Below are 22,043 nucleotides of genomic sequence, written 5' to 3'. Positions count from 1 at the left end.
TTACATTTGGTAAAATGTGATCAGGAATTATGCCTGAATTTTTAAATCAAATAAGTTAAGCACTACAGATTTCTGTATAAATGTAGATTCATGAATGCCAATATATTAATCACATATCAAGCACCTTTTCTTTGCCCAATTAGCATCATCTTAAATGGAAGTTGTCCTATGTCTAATGATATGTGACAAATCATTTAGGGATTTATAAGCACAGACTAAAAATGTGTTTATTTTAAAATGTTACTACTATATGAGCGCTCCTACCTTGAGAAAAAGCTTAAAAAATGCATAAATGGCTCTATATGTATTTCCCTAGAACTAGGCCTATTATATACCCAAGAACAGACCATGTTTACCACACTTCCAGAAGCATTTTTAAAGACATATACCAGTGAAAAGAAAAGAAAACTGAAAACATGCACCATAGTACTCCATAGTTGTTTTTTCAACAGGTAGAAAAATGATAAAAATAGCACAAGAAAACAGTTACTGTCTGAGCTTTAATAACAAAAACAATTTTGTTGGCGTTTTAATTTATAAAATGGTAAACCTGTGCAGCTGTACATTATATTTATTAATAATAAGTAAAATATTAAATTCACCCAGCTGCCTGCTTTTTTTTTGTCTAGTAATGTTTAAAGCCAATCAACATATTTTATTATTTGTGAAAACAAAACACTTACCTTTGTATATGCAGGTTATTTATTGCCTTGAGTCCTGAAAGCTTTTACTATTACCATTACAATCTAAGTGCTTCAGCCTTGATAATTCCTAAAAGGTCCCCATGCTAAACTTTTCAGCAATAATGTATAAAAGAAAGTGATATGGACCCTTACATTTTCTGCAGGCTGCCCCAGGGTTCTCATACATTCATAGCATTGTAATGTCATTTAGTGGACCTAATTGACATGTGTCATAAACCTTCCAAATCGGTATTCAGCATGACAACCAAAGGCGTGGATTAAGGCTTACATTACAACGACGCTTTAAATCCTTTAAACTGATCTGCACCTAGCAGTGGTAACTAACGACCTATATATGACCTGCAGTTGGATAAGCTGCCTGGCTTTTCTTCAGCAGTGCCCAGCTACTTAAAATCTGTTTACTATTATACATCCCCTTACGCATCAAAAATATTAAAATTGTATAAATCATATATTTACCACATGGTAACCTTTTTTTAAATCACATATAAAGCTCCTTAAAGCCCAAATGTAGTTGCAGTTATAATCACCTAAATACAGTTAAGCCTGCAGAGTGTACTCTGGAGCTCCTGCACCCAATGCATACCTTTCCAACTGTCCCTAATTGGGAAAGTCATTTCTTTTTTCAGATCCAAGTCCCCCTGTCCCTTCTAAATTATCCCTCTTTTTAGGAAGATATATACTCCTATATAAAAAAAAAGTATACTTTAAATTATTCAATTTATTGTTTTGAAATGCTAATAAAACATATGGTATAATGTAAAACATAATAAAAAGAAAACACAGGGCTCTATTTATAAATGATTTCCTTTTTAATTTGTTCCAGATCCATTCATAATTTTGGTTTATACAGATTATTCTATTGTGACAGTTGTGCGCTTTCGTAATTGGCCAGTAGTAGGCAGAACAAGCCATTGTTTGAATAGAAAATTTTAAAGTGATGTAAAAAAACATTTGTTGATTTACCCAGAAATTTTGCATAATCATTTTTTATGGATGTGTATAGGTGTGTCTTTTGCCTACATACTTTGAGCTAAAAAGATATGTGTGTTTTCAATATTTTCATCTAGGCCACATGAAAAGACCCTATCCATGGTGTACAGTATTTTTTTTGCATGTCCCTGTCTATGTACATGTGCTTAGTGTGGCAGGCGCAGCACAGAAGAATTATTATCTCTGTCTCTCTTTTGTCTGATCAGACGGTCTTTACTCTATAATTCCTCTATTACCGTTTCATAAAAGTAGTAGGTTTAAAGAGCACACCAAATACTTTAAATAACCTCTTTAATAACTTCAAACTTTCTTCATATAACACTGGTGCTTCTGCAGCGGAAGGTCTATGTACAAACATGTATTGAATGAGGTATCATAAAATGGTTTCAATCTTGTTTGTCACATAAGATGGTGGATGAATCTGACTCTCAGGTAGAGAACTTTGACATGCAAGATAATTTACACTACGTCTCTCAGTCTACTCTTATTCTGTATATTCCGCTCTGTATTAGATAGAACTGTTCGGTTTGCAGTATGACATGGTAAGATGGAACTATGAAGATTGATGGATAAGAGGTTTGGTTGGTAAGAGGTTGAAGTTGGTTAATTTTTTGTTTGTTGATGATGACGTTGTTGTTGATGATGATGTTGTTGGTGTTGATGATGATGTTGTTGGTAGAACTTTAAGCAAACACATGAGAGGTTCAACAGACAATCCCAATCACTATTAAATTACAGGAATCTATATAACTGCATTAAATACCTTTTTGGCCTTTTTTCTACTTCTATGAAACTCTCTGACTGATCTCTTCTCTCTCTGTTAGCACACTGAATGCAGCCTGTTTGCTAGGGAATTTTCATAGGCACAGTATAAGGCTGGTTGTGATTAGTTTAGGCCTCTGCATAGTGTAAGACTCACTATGATTGGCTTACCTCTTCTAGCTAGATAATGACTCTTAAAGGTAGATTTTCCTTTTCTGCCTATGTTAACAAAATGCATATAACTGTTATAAACATTCACAACCATAAAGTACAGTGATAAGTCTGTGTCTAGCTTGAACATATGAGCATATGAGCTGTATAATGGGGTTATTGACAGGTTCAGGTGTATACAGAACGTACTGCACTAATAACCTAGGACAGGTTTTAGCTGGCCAGCTACACTTAGTACAGTCCCCCATAACAGTGCTCAGTAAGTAATCATCAGAAACTAAGAAATCTACTGCCTATGAGTTTAAAAAAAGCCATCAAAATTAAAAGGTTTAAACTGGGTAACAAAGAGATAGCAGTGATACTGTATAATGAAAGATAAAATTGTAAAAAAAAAAAAAAAAAAACTACTTATGTTATACCTAAAATGATCGCATTGTACATTGGGTTTAACAAGACAATTCTGTTACTTGTATAGTCAGTTGAAAGTTATGTATTTGAATGTTAGATTGTCGTATCCAATTGCCACAAATATGGCCAACTCAAGTCTGAACTCTGGGCTCCCCACAAAGTCTGAGCTAACAGCTTGAGGAGTTTATTATTATTAATATTGTTAGGATTTATAGAAGCCAACATATTACACAGCGCTGTACATTAACCACCTGGGCGTTTCACTGATGTCTAGATTTTTTTGTACCAAAAGCGGTACACTGTTTTTCATGAAATTTTTTTTTAAATTGTAGACCTGTAACTTACAGAAATATGTCCGAACAAGGGTCTAGTAGATATCATGAATATAAAAAAAGTTTGAAACACACAATCATGTTCTATTCGTGTTCTAATTCTTTCCGTTCTATTCGTGTTCTAATTCTTTCCGAACTTCCGTACTTCCATGCAAAAAGTGTTACATTTTTTGCATAGAAATTTATTTTAGATTGTAGGCTATAATTCACCGAATTACTCAATAATTACTTATAATTCACCGAATTACTGCATAACTCACTGAAATATGTTCAAAAGTTTATAAATTTAATAATAAGTTTTTTTTTAAAAACAAATCTTTAAAAAAAAAAATAGTGTATAATGTAATGTACCTGTACAGTAGCTTATATAATATATATAATACAATTATATATAAATTATATAGATTTATATAATATAAATTATATAATATAAAGATTTCTTTGTATTGGACTCAATGCAGCTTTTTGTATTGAGTTCAATACAAAGTGATCTGAATTTCCCGCCTCCCGCCCGCACTGACACATGCAGCGACGTCACTGGGAAACCCCGGAGATGGTCACTGCACACGCCGGATGAAGAAAGAAGAGAGAAGACGTCTCCGGAGGAGCTGTGGGGACAAGGTAAGTATTTTTTTTTTCAGTTGTAATCCGGTTGTCATACAATGTTGTATGACAATCGGATTGCAATATAACGCATGTTTATATTTTTAGCTACCCCGACCTTGGTTCGGGGTAAACAATAGTAGCAAGTTTACTTATCCCGAACCAAGGTCGAGCTAACCGCCTGGGTGGTTACATAGGGGTTGCAAATGACAAACAAATACAGACAGTGACACAGGAGAAGAGGAACCTGCCCTGAAGAGTTTACAATCTAGTCGGTGGGGGAATTTACACACAATAGGTGGAGAGATATGTAGTGGATGTAGTGGTAGGAAGTAGTGACAGTTGCAAAAGACAGAAGAAGATGGTTAGGTAAGTTTGAACAAATGGGTTTTGAATGCTCCTTTAAATGAGCAGAAAGTAGGAGCAAGCTAAATAGGACGAGGAAGACCATTCCAGAGAGTCGGGGGAACTCTAGAAAAGTCTTGTAGCCGTGCGTGTGATAAGGTTATGAGTGAGGAAGTCAGATGTAGGTCATCAGAGGAGCAGAGAGAGCAGTTGGGGGAGTATTTTTGGGGGGTAAATGAGAGGGCAGAATCAAAGGTGAAGCCAAGACAACGTGTCTGAGGGGAGGGATGAATAACAGTGCTATTAACAGTTAGGAATATGTCAGGGGGAGATTTGGAATTTGAGGGGGGATGATGATGAGTTCAGTTTTATCTAGGTTGACTTTCAGAAATCGGTCAGACATCCATGAGGAGATGGCTGACAGGCAGCATAAGACCTTATCCAGGACTGAAGGAGACAAGTCAGGGGTGAACAGATAGATTTGAGTGTCATCAGCATACAGATGGTACTGTAAGCCAAAGAAGGATATGAGACTACCGAGAGAGGAGGTGTACCCTTGGGGAACACCAGCAGGGAGGAGAGTTGGAGAGGAGGAATTACCATTGAAAAAAACTTGAAAGGTGCGGTCAGACAGATAGGAAGCAAAGCAAGAGGGAGCAGTGTCACTGATACAAATGGAGCGCATGATTTGTATTAGAATGGGGTGATCAACAGTGTCAAAAGCAGAGGAATGATGAAGGCGAAGGAGAAAGGAAAAGTTGCCTTGAGACTTAGCTCTGATGAGGTCATTGGACACTTTAGTAAGGGCTGTTTCAGTGGAATGGGCAGCTCAAAAACCAGACTGGGGAGGGTCAAGGAGAGAGTTGGTGGTCAGGTAATCAGTGATTCTTTTGTAGACAAGGCATTCAAAAAGTTTGGAGACATATGGGAGAAAGGAGATAGGACGGTAACTAGAAGGTAGGGAGGGGTCTAGTGAGGGTTTCTGCAGGAAAGGATAGGGAGAATTATGGCATGTTTGAAAGCGGCGAGGTATCAACCAGTAGAAAGGGAGAGATTGAATAGTTTGGTTAGGGCGGGGGCCAGGGTGGAGGAATGGGCACGGAGTAGATCAGAGGGAATTGGGTCAAGCGGACAGGTAGGAGATGGAGTTGATGAGAGAAGAGAAGAGACTTCCTCCACAATAACAGGGCTGAGGGAGGTCAGTGATGATTTACAGGTGGACGGATTGGGTATGGTTGGAGTGGCATGGTGGGCAGAGACATCATGTCTGATTTTGTCAATTTTATCTGTAAAGTAGGCGGCAATGTCTTGGGCAGAAGGGAGGTTGTGGGGGGAGCAGGTGTGGGGTTTAGGAGGGAGTCAATTGTAGAGAAGGGTTTGCGTGGGTTGGAAGCTTGAGAGGAAATTACTGCAGAGAAATTATTGTGTTTGGTGACAGTGAGCTCTGTGTTAAAGCTTTGAAGCTTGGCTTTGTAGTCCATGAAGTCAGCACTGAGGCCAGAATTTCACCACTTGTGATCAGCTGCACAAACAGTCAGCTGTTTGGTGTGATTTTTGTGCCAGGGTCGGGGGTTGGCAGGGTGGGGGTAGTGGAAGGTGGCAGGGGCAACTTTATCCAGAGCCAAGGAAAGAGAGTGGTTTAACTTGGTGGCAGCTTCATCTGGGGAGGTGATTTTGGAGAGAGTGGGGGTTAGGGACGCAAGGCAGTTTGAGAATAGGTTGTAGTCAAGGTTGTTGTGTCCAGTAATTAGGAAGGCAGGGTAACTTTAACAAGGTATATATACAGGATTCACCAACTACATACATGGGCAGTGTCTGTAGTATCTTCAGAGCAGAGCAGAACAGGATCCAACAACAACAGCAATATAGACTAGATAGTCGTAAGAAGTAAACAACTAGAACAGTGACATCTACAGGCCAGAAAAATGAACACCACATTTCCCCTCTTGTACGAAAGCTTTATTTTTAAATATGTTTAAATATTGTAAATATATCTATAACACAAAACAGTACTATGCAAGTTAACTACATCACATAGTCCTTTGTCCACACAGGTGGTCTTCTGACTCTTTGAGTATGTCTGGACAGTTCCGATACCTGATCTCCAGTTTGACCATCATCAGTAGTAATATGAAAAAATCCTTCATCAAACGAAGCATCTGAAAAGTCTTGCCTAACAGGTGCAAGACGACTGGCATTCCATATATGTCCATCAGACAGTTCATAGGTGTAAGATCCTCTTTGCTTTGTCACTCTAAGCAGATTAAAGAATTTGGATTGTGCCTGTTTCAGTACTCCAGTTCAGTAGGCTGAAAGTGAACTTCTCTAGCACTGTTTCAGATCAGTATATGTCTTACTTTTATCTTGTTGCACTTTAACAGTCTTAGTAACTGATGATCTCAGTGGCACTGGACATTGTGGAAATTGTATGTCAGCAACATGAAGTTCAGTGCGCATATGTCTGCCATGTAGCAGTTCAGCTGGCGATGCTTGAGTAGTTGCATGTGAAATTGCTCTGTAAACATGTAAGAACTCTGTAGTAAAGACTTTCCAAGATTTACCTGTAAGATTTGCAAATCTGAAAAGCATCTTTAAGGCTTCTGTTGAATCTCTCAATCTCTCCATTTGCTTGGGGGTAATAGACAGAAGCTTTCCTATGCACAATATTTCTTACTCTCAGGAAAGATTCAAACTCAGATGATACAAATTGGGGCCCAATGTCCGACACCAGTTCCATTGAGTTACCTTCCCTGCTGAAGACTCCTGGAAAGAAGTATTGACAGTAGCAGAGGTGACATTTGAAACAAAGGCAATTTCTGGCCATTTACTGTAGTAATCCATTAATGTTATAGCAAAGTGACAGTCCACAGGGGCCGCTGAAAAAGGACCCACAATTACAATAGCAAGCTTTTCCTAAACAGAATCAGGGAATGGCACTGGCTGATGCGGTGGCGTATGGGTTACAGCAGAATTGTGTTTGTAAGGTGCATGAAACACAAACTTGTCTGAACTCAGATACCGTAACTGCATCAATATCAGTGAATTCCACAACTTCAACATCCTCATCCTGTACACTAAGAGCTGCAGGTAAGGGCAACTATGACAAACAATCAGCTGCAAAATTCTGCAAACCTGGTTTGTATTGTATAGTGTAGTTGAAGTTAAGTACTCCTGCTGTTCATCTGGCAATACACATAGCTGCTCATCCCAATCCCTTTGTGGTTTGCAGTGTGGTTAAAGGGCTATGGTCGGTAAACAACATAAACTGTCCACCCCACAGGTATGTTCTCCATTTTTCTGTAGCCCAAACACACGCTAGGGCTTCTTTTTCAACAGTAGAATATTTACGTTCTGCCTCTGAAAGTGTTCTGGATGCAAAAGCGACAGTTTTCTCTACCCCATCTGCATGGCATTGTGTAAGGACAGCACCCAGGCCAAAATCTGAAGCATCAGTGGTAACAATAGTAGGTAGAGAAGGATGAACTAATGCTAATGCTGGACTGTTCGAGATGAGCTGCTTAACAGTGTCAAAACTATGCTAAGAAGTTTCTGACCAGACCAAGCTGGTATTCCCTTGTAGCAAAGCTCTCATCGGTTCCACAACTGAGGCATAATTGGGGATAAACTATGAAAACCATGAAGAAGGCCTAAGAAAGAATGCAGGGTCTGGAAATCAGATGGCGCAGGTGCCTGTATCACAGCTGTCACATGGTCAGGATCTGGCAATAGTCCCTGTTGTGATATCATGTGACCTGGAAATGACCTGGATTGGGTTTGTCTAAAACAGTATTTAGAAGTATTCAGTTTCATTCCTGCAGATTCAATGCAATTCAAAACAATGTGAGGGTACTTGTCATGAAGATCCAGAGTCATCCAGATAACACTGTACACCAGGTACATTACTGATAATGAAACATCAGTCAGTCAGAAGTTAGGCCTTAAGGTACATGTTTGAAACGGTTCAAACCTTCAAGAGTAATAAATACAGTGATATCTCTACTTTCCTCATCCAGCAAAACTTGATGATATGCGCATTGAAGATCCAATGTAGAAAAGAAGTTAGCACCTCTGAGTTCTGAAGATACTTCCTTAATATGTGGCAAGGGGTGACTATCAATATCAACACCTTTATTTGGTTCACGAAGGTCAACACACAGTCTTATATCTCGTTTTCTTCATGGTCACCACAATAGAGAAAACCCATTCTGATGCATCAATTTTCTCAGTCAGGTCTTGCTCTAGTAGTTTTATTAGTCCTTGGCAAACAGCTTCTCTCAGAAAGAAAGGTAAACGCCCTAACTTCTGATGCTCTGGTTGGACATCTGGGCGCACTTTAATTTTGTGTACAAAGTTCTTTGCACAGCCCATTCTGTTGTCAGTACGTGTTGAAACCCTGGACACTGGTTGCAGGTTAAAATATGAAGCGGTTGTGATAAGGCCAACCACTAATTGTAGATTTATTGCACCGAAAAGATCTCTGCCCAGTATAGCTGAGCCTTTAGAATGAAGAATTCAGCTTGCACACTAGTTGATTGAAATGTAACAGTCACTGACAGGCAACCAAGCACAGGAATAGGGTCTCTTGGATAACTCACCAGCTTCAAAGTAGGCACAGTAAGTGATGTATTTGCAAAGTACCGTAAGTAGATATCCTCAGGTAGTATAAAAACAGCAGAACCTGTATCAAGCATCAGGGTAATAGAATGGCTCTGATCAGTAGTAGCAATAGTAACAGTGCATGAAAGTTTACAAAGACAGTAACCTCTGGAGAAGCAACTTCCTGAACCTGTCTAGCAGTAGAATTACGGCAGATTTTTGCAAGGTGTCTGATTTTCTTACATTTGCAGCATTGTGCGTCCTTTGCAGGGCATGCAGCAAAGTTAGCCATGTGCTGTGTGGAACCACACCTGAAGCAGTACTTGTTTTGTGTATGTACAGCTCTGCGCTGCAGTTCAGATGAATTTCTTGTCACACCCTTGTGTTGAGCCTGAGTGTATGTCTCAGGAGAAGTAGTTTCTGAGTTCACGGCCTGTACAGTACCAGTAGTCCCCTGGCTGAAAAGTTTTGCCTCTGCCACAGCAGTTTCACTTTGACTTGAAATTGTAATGGCCTTAACCAAGGTTTAAATTGTGTTCCAAACGTAATCTCTCTCTAATACGGGCTGAATTTGTTTTTTCCAAGTTGATCTCTTCTCATTTCCTCTTTTAAAACACCGAAATCACAGGTAACAACCAGCCCTCTCAATGCTGCAAGATAGAGTATTGTGAATTTGCCAGCATGCTGTCTCTCTGCCATTGACCAGGTCTGGGGTGTGGCAAAGGTGGGCAAGAGTTGGATAAGTTGAAGGTGATAAGGTTGTGATCAGAAAGGGGAAATGGTGAGTTGTCAAGGTGCATTAGGTTGCAGAGTTTGGAAAAAAACAGGACTAAAGTGTTTCCGGCGATGTGTGTGGGGCCATTGATGTTCTGTGTGAGTCCAAATCAGGAGGTAATGGAGAGCAGTTTGGCTGAGGAAAGATGGTTAGGCTCATCTATTGCAGCATTAAAGTCACTGAGGATGAAAAATTGTGATACTGGGCCTGGGGGACGGTAGACAACAGCAACAATGGGGGGTAAGGGGCTGCAGAGATGGACATAGTAGACTTAAAAGAGGTGACAATGAGAGGGGGTGGGGTAGGAAGGGCTCTGTATGTACAGTTAGGTGAGAGAATGAGACCCCCCCGTACTTTGTTGCCAGGTCTAGGGGTATGTGTAAAGTGCAGGCCTCCATAGGAGAGAGCAGCAGCAGAGGCAGAGTCAGAGGAGGAAAGCCAGGTTTCAGTGGGAGTCAGAAAGTTCAGAAATTTAGAAAGGAGAAGGTTGGTATTGAGGTTAATTCATTGCCAACAGTTCTGGCATTCCATAGACTGTTCAGTGGGCAAGGAATTGGGTGAAATACTAACCTTACACCTCGCTCCTGTAGGCTTCCTTCATGCTGCTTGCATTGTCCCACTAAGCCTTTTATTCACAAGTCATCTGGTCATAGCCAATCAACTGTCATCATATATGCTACTGGATCACCTATGGAGGAGAGTGGAGTATTAGGCAGGCTGCTGGGTAAGTGAGGAATAAGGTAAATACTATATATGCTCCAATATAAACACTATAAATGGCATAATGTCATTAGAAAAATAATTCTGGTTTATGCGTGGGTCACACCAGAAGTGCAGTGTCCTCATATAATGTGTTTAGCAAACTCTTGCTGTTGAAGCCCCAAGTGTTATGAGCTTGTTACACACTTTACAAAAGGACACATCACCATCTACTGGTCATGAACAATAATACACACAGAATCATTTAAAAGCAAACAGACGGACCATGAATGTATTTTTTTTTACATTTTTTGCCATTTCTGTTGATTACTGTTTTGTAGTGTTAGCAGTGTGCCCTAGGCTTATACTCGAGCTAAAGCATTTTCCTGTATTTTCAAATAAAAATAAGTATGTATGTATGTATGTAATAAGTATATGTGGTATATCTATTTTTTTCTTTCCCACAGACTATTGTAAAATGTATGTATGCAATGCATTGTAAAATGTAGAAGGAGATGTAAAGGAGAGATATTCCCACCTGCACATTATCTATAACTCAGGATGGTATGTATAAATCCCAGTCACACCAGTAACAATGGAATCTCTGGGTTCAGTGTGTTGCAAGCAACAGGAACACATTTGTCCTTCTGCGATATCTGCCTATAAAGAGTTATGCAGCGCCATCTAGCGTACAAAGTGCGAAACAAATGCAGGAGGAACCAAAGACACCGGATTGTTGTTTCTAGGGGAACTATTAGGGAACCGAACAGGAAGTTGAGCGTGCTGCGTGTGTACGGAGTATCCTCGAAGTTTGTTTCAATGGCTGCCTCATATGTAAGTATGTTGTGATGATTACACCCGGTACGGATGTGACTCGTCATAGCTGGGATCTTATTATGAGCCAGACACGTCTATTAGTGTATGGATCGATAGAGTGTTTTCATAATGTTATGATATCTGAGCTGTGGGCTCGATATTCGTTTTACATCCGGTGTCTGTACTGTGGAAATGACCTCCATTCGGGAGCATATGAGTTGAAAAGTTTAATAGGTAACATAATATTAGATCGGGGTAGCGTATTAGGAAACCTGGGAGGTGATTGTGGATGGGGACAGGACACAGGTTGGTATGGGGGTGGTGTGGGGGTTGGGGTAGGCATGGTATGGGGGTGTTGGGGGATGATGGTTTTGGATGGTGACAGGACAGGGTGAGGTAGGGTCAGGGCAATAGGGTCACGTTTGGTAAGACTCATGATGCAGCGTGTGCCATACAGGTGACACATATAGATCAGTTAATATTTGGAGGGAACACCAAACTACAACGATCCCAGAAGCTGCGGTAATATGAAGTGTAGGAATGGTATAGAATTCTACAAGACATTTTATAGATTACCACAGCATGGGTTGATCATGTCTGTGTGTCCAGCAATCTGTCATGTCTGAGAACCCTATGTATAACCAAGATCGGTGGGCAGTCATTGTTTAAGGCTTGGGGAAATTTCTGTCAGATTTTCATTGTTGCTTTCCAAAAACTTTCCAAAGACAGATGAGAGTATCAGGTGATGCTTTTCGTCTTAAATCATCGATTTCAGCCTCCAAAATGATGGTTTCAGTTTTTTGAAACTGGAAAACCTTCACAGGGTGCACAGCTCTCTTAGTACATCTGCCTTGAAATCTGTTGCTGTGACTTGAATTTATTTCATCTTTTTCTCTCTATACTTCGCTATAGATCTGCAAGAGACAATATCTGACTACGTTTATTTTTATTTCTAGGATTTCAAAACTGATGCGGATCTGGCAAGCAGAGCAGCGGAAGGATTTGTTAGTCTCTATTATGAAACGTTTGATAAAAGGAGAAGAGTAAGTTTTATGTTTGTGTTTATTCACAGGCTTCATAAAGATAAGAATCAAACCAGTGAACTCTACTTGATCTAGATATTTTAGTTCATGGAACTGGTTTGTCTTTGGCCTCCCTACTGTACTTCTTTTATGTATATTGGATAAAATACTGTAAAAGAAAAAAAGCACACAAGCAAAAATGAACATACTACTCCAGGAATGTACAATGGACATATTAAAGCGTACCTAAACTCAGAAATTTCACTTTACATTACCCTTTTCAGTAAGGTGAAAATTCTGTGTGTTTGTTTCTTTTTGAAGTGCAACACCCATTTTTTGAAAAAAAAAAAAAAAAGTGCATTTTTTTTGAATGAATGGGAGCGCAAAGCCTCTCGGGATACCTACATCACGCATCCCGGAAGGCTCTTGGGTGCTCCTTTTGCGCAGAAGAAAGCCTTTTTGTTAAAAGTTTTTTTCCAACCTACGTCACCAGATCTCGTGCTTGGGTTGGGTGACGTAGGAAGAAGAACCTGGGAAAGAAGCAAAGATGGCGGCACCCGGCACACCGACTTGGATGCCGGGACGACGCGGGACCCGATGGAAAACACCTCTGGACTGATCAACTGCGCTGGGGGATTGAAGGTTAGTAGATTTTTTTTTTTGTTTTGAGCATTTTTCACTTTACTTCCTCCTGGGGGAAGTTGGGGGAAAATCTAAAATTTGGAGTTGTCAAGAAATAGGAATTCTCCCAAACACTCTTTCCAGTGACATCTGAGATGGCGTTTCCCTCTCTTTTCAGAAACACGCTGTGTAATAAGGGTGGCATTGCCCATTTACTGATCAACCCTGTGATCAGCACTAGAAAAGAAATTGTTGCTCCCTTTTAGACAGTTTGTTAGCCTAAAGTACACATTAAAGCCCCAGTTCGACAGTGTAAACATGTCCCAGGCACTATGTGATCTACAATCCCCATATCCTCCCTTGTCCTTTTTATACCTTTCTAGATGCTAGCTTTCTATGCAGGATTTCAGGACAGATGTAATGTTACTTACCCAGGATGCAACGGGCAGGACTTGGTGTGGCCAAGTGCTGATTGACTTGATAACTGAAATGGCTGCTCAAAAAGGCAGTTGTCCCGACACAATTCCATGGTTTTCCGCAGAGAAAACATTAGGAAAATAAAAAGCTGGCTATTGTTTGGCATTTGTTTCTTTCAGCTGCATTGGTAAAAGTAGCTATAGACCTATATTAGTATTCTGCTGTCTGTGGACTACAGTAGAGGGCAGCATACATCTTTTGCTTTCCATCCTGCCCTTAGAGTTTTTTTGTCAATGCATTGTATAACTATTAGAATTAGGTTGGTGACAGTCATGTCTGCTTGCTTTGGATCCTTTTATGTAGATTGTATGTAAAAAGATATGACATAAGTCACTCATTTCATCATATAGATGATCAAGACTCTTTGTACATTCCTTCTGGGCCTGAAATCTTAGAAGATCCACAAAGATACAGAAACTAATTTGAAGACAGACGCAGATACAAAATTCTAGCAAACTAGCAGTACTGTCTGGTTAATAGTTAGGGCCTGGCAGTGAAATTTCTACATATCTGAATGTCCCTTTGATTAAGTCCTAGTGGTAATCCAATGCCAAGATTAGCACTGAGTAGATTTGTGCAAAGATTCACAGCTAGTGCTTAAACAGAATGGCAGGTAATAGTATGCAACACATGTTTTAAAATAATTTTAGAACACTTTATTTTCATCTGTCTATTCATAAAATATTACAATGTGGAGCATATATTGCTTTTGTATTTTAAAAAGAAAATAGACTTCTAGCACTGACTATTCACTTTTTTTGCAGCAATTAACCAAGTTGTACATGGACACTGCTACATTAGTCTGGAATGGAAACCCAATATCTGGGCAGGAGGCTCTTATTGAGTTCTTTGAAATGTTGCCATCCAGTGAATTTCAAGTCACCACATTTGACTGTCAGCCTGTTCATGGTAAGAAGTTGTGAGATAGGTCCCTGTATAAACTACTTCAGTCATGCATGGCATAAATTGCCAGTTTCCCATGTCTAAAAATATAAGCACCATCTTTGTTTAAAAAAAAATAAGTGCCAATCTCAACTTAAATGTTTCAATGAGGTGTGGTAATGCACATTGTTTAAAGCAATTTGCATTAAGACAATCCATTCACTGTAAATGGGCTACCAGTCCACCACAATAGATTAAAAAAGCCCACAACCCTTGTTTTAACAACATAGAACACCATGATGCATATAGACATCCTTGAACTCAGAAATTTGTATTGCTCCTTCTAGCAGAAAAGCATGCGTTTTTAAGGATTGCCCATCAGTGTCTGATGCCGACTTTGTGTCCCCTTTAACTATTCCTCTATGCAAAAATACTTTGTTTGCAAGATATTTGTCAGTTTCTTTTAATTAACTGTCTGTTTAAAATCCCCATAAAGTATTTCAGTGAGATTCAATTCAGGGCTTTGACTAGGCCAATCTATTACCCTCCATTTCTTCCTTTGGATCCCTATTGCATTTGCTGATGTTCTTTGGGTTAATTTTGTGTTAAAAGATCTCTTGCAATATTACCTTCAATTTTAAGACAGACAATCTTGCATTTTAATGCACCACTTTGATATGATGAAGAATTCATAGTTAATTTGATGACTGCAAGCTTCCCAGGCCCTGGGACAGCATAGCAATCCTGAACATTTAAACCACAGAATATAGATGTTTTTTTTTTGGTGAAGCCAATCCTAGGGGATCTGGTAAATCCACCTAGAATGTACCTTTTGATTTTTTTTCTGTCCCCCTCCTGCCACTAAATTATTTCTTATGTCAAAAAGATTTAAATAACTTTAGGACATGAAACCATCTCTCGGTGCAGATATTTCAGCACCATGGTTTCGAAGTAACATGTAAAAAAGATGATGTGGGATGGTTTAACAGCCTCAACTGTTTCAGATGAACAATTGATCATTCAAATATATATTTTGCTAGTATTTTTGGATAACACATTAACCCCAAGCATAACATATATTTTCCTTTTTTTTCCCTTCAAGAACAAGCAACGCAAGGACAGAAAACTGTATTGGTTGTCACGCATGGCTCCGTAAAGTTCGAGGGAAACAAACCACATTATTTCAACCAGAACTTTCTATTGACTCTCCATACTTATCCATCTAACAGGCTGTGGAAGATTGCCAGCGACTGTTTCCGCTTCCAGGACTGGGCCAGCTAACAGCTTTATTTAATGTGCCCAGAATAAAATTGGTAAATTGCTATCAGGATTGTAAAACAGTGCCGACAGGTAAATTTTTATGAAAAATGGAAAAACAAAAAACAGTGGTCTTCAAGTTGATCCTTGGTTATTCGTGGGTTATAAATCAGCCCAAATTGAGATTAAGTCTCATCTTTTTTTCTGACACAGACTTCTAAGGTTAAGCACTCAAAGGTAAATTTAGGATTAATTTAAGATTAAGTTAGGGTTTCTATATACAGTATGGGCCTAGCTTTCAAATTTTCATTGGTTGTAATGAGTTACTGCATGGTGCAGTGTGATGTAATTTATGTACCTTGGTAAATCTGGGTAATATAGATTACTGGATCTACATTCTGGCAGTCTACTCCTATGGGAGTTAGAGGGTTTTTTTGTTTTGGTTGTTTTTGTTTGTTTGTTTTTTTCCCCAAACTAAACCTAAGGATAAAAACAAGAACAGATGACTATATATACATGTATGCTTTTTTTAATCTTAAAGGTTTTGTAATGTATTATGAACAGACTGATAAAGATTTTTTCTTTTCATCTGATGTCTGGTTTTTATTCTATAATTCTCCATTGGCTGTACCTCTAAACTTGCCAGTGTCATGACTCTGGCTGTTTGGAGGTAAATGTTTTGGACATACACATCTGAACAGGCATTTTTATCTGTAAAGTCCATGTGACAGGTAGTTTAGATTATATTCACAGTGCAGTTAGACAAGATATATTTTTGTTAGGGCAGAATTTGACAAATATCACATTTGACAAAGTGAACTTTTGATGACAGAATTATTAAGCTTTATTTGTATTTTTTTTTTACTATTATTCATCAATAGTAATTTTGGATTCTAGACTCCCTTTTTACTGGGCTGTCTCCTTGTAATACATGCCCATCCTTCCCCTCTACCTGGCTCTTGCAAATAAACTTTACAATACATATTACTTTTCACCATAAAGCTGCATAGATGGGAGCCGTTTTAGTAACTCTTCCCAGTGTATAATCTGTACTTGGTCATGCAACATTTATTATCAAGCACTTAACCGAGAGCAAGGAATGCATAGTTAAGAGTGGCTGTGCTTTATCTTACTGTTCTGTAGTTAAATCATAAGTAAACCCAAAAATCACACTTACCTTCAATCCCGCAGAGCAGTCAATCCGTCAGGAGGTTTTTTCCATTGGGTCATGCGTCGTCCCGGTATCTGTCCTGGCCTGGTGCATGTAACAGTTATTAGTAATAGAGGACAAAACAAACAAAGTGAGGGGGTTGGGGTGGAGAACTGCACAGAGCAACCTAACCAAGTATGAGGGAAGAGGGGGCCCTGGAGCCACTGCCCGGTACAAAAAGTTATAAAGAGCAAACTTGGGACAGCAGAGTTCTAAAGTGGCGAGATTATTATTAACAGTGTCCACTCTTTATCATCGTCTGCCACCAACACCTCCATATGATCAATACTCTCCACCAACCATTTCTAAGAGACAGAGAGATGTCGCAATACTAATGTTTATGAATAAATATTATGTCTGCTGTCAGGAAGTACCTAAGAATATCATTGTTGTTAGTTTTGAGAGACTTGGGAATCATAGACTATAGTTATAGATGGGAATTTGGGGTATTTAGGCATCATAAAGTTTATGGATCCAGAGGATAGAATCCCAAAATTGAAAAACAGAAGGGCACTCTCACCAAATAAGGAGCATGGTGCCCCACTGAGTTGGGCATCACCAACAGGCATCAGGGGGAAAAAACATTGAAGGTCTATAGGACAACATTACTAGTGGATGGAGATGTTGAAATATTTCTCCTGTGCAGGTCAGGGATAGTTTATGTGCAGAGTGGGTATTTTACAGGTCTCTCCTAAATCCATACATACATAGGAAGATCATGACAGGTCTCTTTCATAAGAATTATATAGAAAAGTATAAATTCAAGGGGTGTGTGGCCCCTAAAGTGTTTACCGGGGAAGGCAACAACAGCTGACAATGTTGGAACCATGAAAAGACAGAGTCAGGAGAAGCCTGCTGCAGGGAGCATAAAGAGGTTAAGTTAGCACTTGCCAGTAGGATATTTCTAACTTGGTAGCCGAATGCCAAGGCAAAAACTGAAATAAACTACTACTGGAGGGAAAGCCGGGTTTATTTGAACAAAGGGGTCAGTGGATGACATATGAAAAATAATTATAATATTACGGATAAAAGGAGAAAGGTTACAAACTATTAATGGATGTTGTGTGGAATCTCTCTAAGGCATAGAACACATATTCAGAACAGACCCTTCAGGGTGACCCCACATTTTCCATTCTGACCATGAAACCTATCCAGCAGTCAGGTCAGCATAGTTGCTTGGTAGTATAAAGTTACAACAGGCAGCCCTGCCCCACATCTAAGTTTGGGTTGCATCAAAATGCAAGATGGTATGCAGGGTGGCACAATTTCCAGGCGAAACATTGGAAGAGCTTAAGAAGCTGGGGGCTAAGAAACCAGGAGGTAAAAAAATGAGTATTGTTTGAAGTATGTAGCGAAATCACAGATTCTGGCAAACCAGGAGAGGGGCAACCTATCCTATTTTTGCAGGTTGTTCTGTAACTTCTGAAGTAATGGGAGTAATTGAGTATGGACAGTTTGAAGAGATCAGAAGGTAGAAGCACTCATGTACATCAACAAAATATCTCTATTTCATGCGACCAACAGTCCTAGGCCTCAGTGCCTTCTATGATCCTACTCTGCACATATACAGTCAGCACAATGTAGACTCAGATGTACCTAGGCATGGGTAGTGCTCTGCCATCTTTTTAGAGGAATTCAAAGCAAAATGTAAAATGTTAGGGTACTGCTTGAGCACAATTACCATTTGTACATGCTACCTTCAAATCTTCATTTTTAAGTTCAGGCCTTTGAAAGAATTATGTACTGAGACATATATGGAAGTTGCAGTTGCAAACCACCTTAAAAATTCTTGTTATCTGGATGTTTTTAGCTTTAATATAATGGGATAAAAAGCTACAGATCAAGTAAGTTAGTAAAATTAGAACTTAAAATAATCTAATTTTTTGTAGGGTGATTCACAGTATAGAAATGTTTATATATTTAGTAATTTCAGACCAAAATTGCAATATTGGAGGTGAACACATTTTTTTCCGTTGGAATGAGATCATTTCCTTAGGGAGTGTGCCTTGAAAGGAATTATTACATCATCATGCGTCAGGAGCACTTTGCTTGAGAATGTAAGGCTGATCTCCTAGCTTTGTTTCTCTGATATTTTCAATCTGCTCACCATTATATTTGCCTTTGAGTCTTGCATAACCATGCAGCTGCACGTAATATATACACTGTAAGATAGGTTGGAACCCCTGCCTTGCTGGAAGCAATCTGCTTGATGACTGAGGACATTATGGCACTCTCTGAATGAGGATCTGATTGGAAAGAACCAGTTTATGATATGGTCATAAGCCACAAACTGAATGGCTCAGCTTTTACCTCAGCAAAATCCCATGAGAGAAATTAGCATAACTGCATATAAAATAGATGACTGCTTTCAGATAATGATTTTTTGTTTATACATTTGTATAAAATTCATTTTTATTGCCTGTAGGTAACCCTCTTGTATATAAACGGGAAGTATGTGCAGCTTTCATTTCAATATACATTTCCTATACATTTGGATAGTAATGCCAATTACATGGCATTTAAATTAAAATCACAAGTTTTATATATATATATATATATATTTATACATATTGTGATGTGGAGGAAGATTATTACCAGTACCAGTCTTTATTGCAATCCAAAACAAAATAGCTTCCTTCAGCATATATTGAAAACCAATGAAAAAGGCAGCTTACATCAGCTTTTCAAGGTGGGTGCTGAGTCCTCTGATTACCTAGTATAGTCGTTTGTAGTACAGTCCTTAATGATGATTCCACTGTCCATAAATCAAATCAGCATCAACATCTTTTCATACAACATTCAATTGAAAACAACTGGGCATCAACAGTTTTTAATACAACAGCAACACAGCTTCTTAGCTTGTTTCCACCCTACCTGTGCCATTCCACTCCAGCCTTGCTACTATAGCAGATCTCTAGTCTGCTTTAGCTCTAACTGGGGCGTACCTGAGATGGAATGGGAAGGCCAACTTAGTACCTTCCTTCCCATTCCAGAGTCCAGGGCCCTGAAATAAACTAATAATGGCAACCTTAGCAGATTAGATTCTCCACTATTCCTGGATTTTTTTTTTCCCTGCATAAACTCTGGCTTTAAAGAGACCATTACCTACATGATGTAGACAGATATCTCCTGTTCAGGACCCATCCCTGCAGTCCTGTACATAACCGCCCCTCTGCCTCAAGCTTAAGGTGGTGGAGGCACTTGAACAATACACTCTGAAAAAGGCATTCCCATTCTGGTGTATTTTCCCAGATCTGTGTTCCACCACAAAATTGAACTGGAGAGATGAAAACCATCAAATCACCTGTGCATTGGTGGCCTTCTTTCCAGTTTAGGGGGGTATGATCAGAGATCAGATGGAACTTTCTCCATAACGTGGTAGTGGCGCAGAGAATCTAGCTCCCACTTCATCACTCATCATCACTCCACCACAGCTTTTTCCCTGCAGTCATCAATTTCCAGCTTAGAAAAACTATAGGAAGTTCATCTCCCTTAATTACCGGTGACAACACTGCTCCGCGTCTCATATCAGAGGCGTCTGTCTGCACAACAAACGCTCTGGAAAAGTCTGGGGCTACTAGGACAGGATGTTGGCAAACAGCATAAATACGCTCCTGGAATGTTTTTTTCAGTCTCTGTATTCCAGAATACTATCACGAATTTTCACCCTTTTGTTAAATCAGACAAGGGGCTGCAAGGGTGGAAAACATGGGTACAAACTGTCAAAAGTACTTGACAATGGTCAGGAAAGCCCAAATCTGTTTCTTAGTGTGGGGGCCGGATCAGTTCTGAATTGCCTCGATCTTATTAACCTGGGGTTTTACGAAACCTCTACCCACAATGTACCCAAGACACTTTGCCTCTTTCATCCCCATGGCACATTTTTCTGAGTTCACTGTAAAACCCCCTTTTCTTAAGCCATCCAAAACTGTCTAAACTTTTGTTAGGTGAGATTCCCAGTCCATGCTAAAGATGACCATCCAAATAGACTGAGGTTTATCTATGATGTGGACGCAATGGCTAATACAATACCATTCTGTAGCCCAAATGTCATTCTTTTATAGTGGAAGCAGGAATGGGCTTGGGATTAAGGACGGTGTAGAAGGACGAAAGTCTGAAGAGTCTACACTGCAGGGGGGCATTGGGCCCTGGTGTGGCCCCAGGCAGAACATCTCCAACACTGAATGACACCTTCTTTCCATGGGGTAGTGTCTGCAGGTTTATTCCGGCGAGGAGGCTGCAGTGCCGTAGAGACCTCCCATGCTGGTTCCAAGACACTGAGGAGATTTTTTCCTGATGGTGGAGGCCTTGTTCCTCAAGGTAAGGCTGTGTCTTGACTCCTGATGATTTTCTGGGGAGAGCAGCTTCTCCACTGAGGTCTCAACCATTTCTGCCAAGTGGTCTGTGGACTTGGGGTCTCCATGACTGACCCAGCACAAAACGGTCTAGTCAGGGTCTAAGGCCATTTGATCATGCAGCCATTATGTAGCCAACTGTTTGAAGTCATACATTTGTGACCGTTGTAGTAAGTCCATAAAGTATTTCCAGCTATAGACCCTCTGTGCCCTGACTGATATGGTCACTCCAGGTAAGCGAGGATCTCTGCCTTAAGTCGACATACATAAGGGCATCACTAGGGCTGAGATCAAAGTAAGCCATTTGTCTCAGGGCCAACCCCTTTCAGTATGCAATCATTTCAAATGTCATTAGAAAGGCCTCTACATCATCTGCTGGCATCAGCTCTGGCAGAAAATGGCTGGCTCACATGACTGCCTGGTTGCTTGGGACAAGCACTGTAGATTCTTGTCCCATAGAACATCTGATAGCATTTTGGTTTGGGCTTCAGTGTTCTCCCGCAATGCTACAGCTTGTGCTGCAGTAGACTCTCTAAATTGTGCTTCCATGGCCTTCTGCTGAGCCCCCATACTCTGCTGCATTTGTACAGTGCCCATTTCTAGCGGCCTCACAAACTCCTCCATGGTGAACAGGAGCTTGGCCCTTTAAATGTCACTTTGTAAATTTAAACACAAACTTTTCTCTGTTTAGCTGCTGCACCACTTGTGGTATGGACGGGCAGTAGCTCTTGCAACAAGCACACCTAGAAGTTTTTACCAGTACTCTTTATTGTACTCCAAATCAAATAAGCTTCATTCAGCATATATTGAAAACAAATAAAAAAGGCAGCTTAAATCAGCTTAACCAGGTGAGTGCAGAGTCCTCTGAATCCCTAGTACAGACCTCTGTGGTACAGTCCTTAGTGAGGATTCCACAGTTCATAAATCGAATCAGCCTACCTGCTGCCATTCCACTCCATTTCTTAGCAGCATACCTGTGCTACTTATAGCAGATCCCCAGGCTGCTAGCAGTCTG

General features: G+C 39.8%; 2 protein-coding genes across 2 annotated transcripts in view; one reads left to right on the top strand and one right to left on the bottom strand.

Annotated features, from left to right (window-relative positions):
- The window catches only part of GUCY2F (guanylate cyclase 2F, retinal), a 66,921-nt gene extending 66,023 nt beyond the window's left edge, over positions 1-898 (bottom strand). Inside the window, exon 1 of the mRNA XM_072431521.1 lies at positions 684-898. The gene's annotated coding sequence lies outside the window, so the exon portion shown is untranslated. The remainder of the gene's footprint in view (positions 1-683) is intronic.
- A 10,224-nt stretch (positions 899-11,122) lies between these two features.
- On the top strand, positions 11,123-16,051 carry NXT2 (nuclear transport factor 2 like export factor 2). The gene is made up of 4 exons (XM_072430411.1): positions 11,123-11,222; positions 12,161-12,247; positions 14,089-14,233; positions 15,309-16,051. Exons 1-4 carry the CDS (start codon positions 11,208-11,210, stop codon positions 15,485-15,487), a joined length of 426 nt encoding a protein of 141 aa, XP_072286512.1. The 5' UTR covers positions 11,123-11,207; the 3' UTR covers positions 15,488-16,051.
- The last annotated feature ends 5,992 nt before the right edge of the window (positions 16,052-22,043 follow it).

Source organism: Pyxicephalus adspersus, chromosome Z (assembly GCF_032062135.1).
Source record: "Pyxicephalus adspersus chromosome Z, UCB_Pads_2.0, whole genome shotgun sequence".
Classification (NCBI taxonomy): Eukaryota; Metazoa; Chordata; class Amphibia; order Anura; family Pyxicephalidae; genus Pyxicephalus; species Pyxicephalus adspersus.
This window is presented reverse-complemented; position numbering and strand designations above follow the sequence as displayed.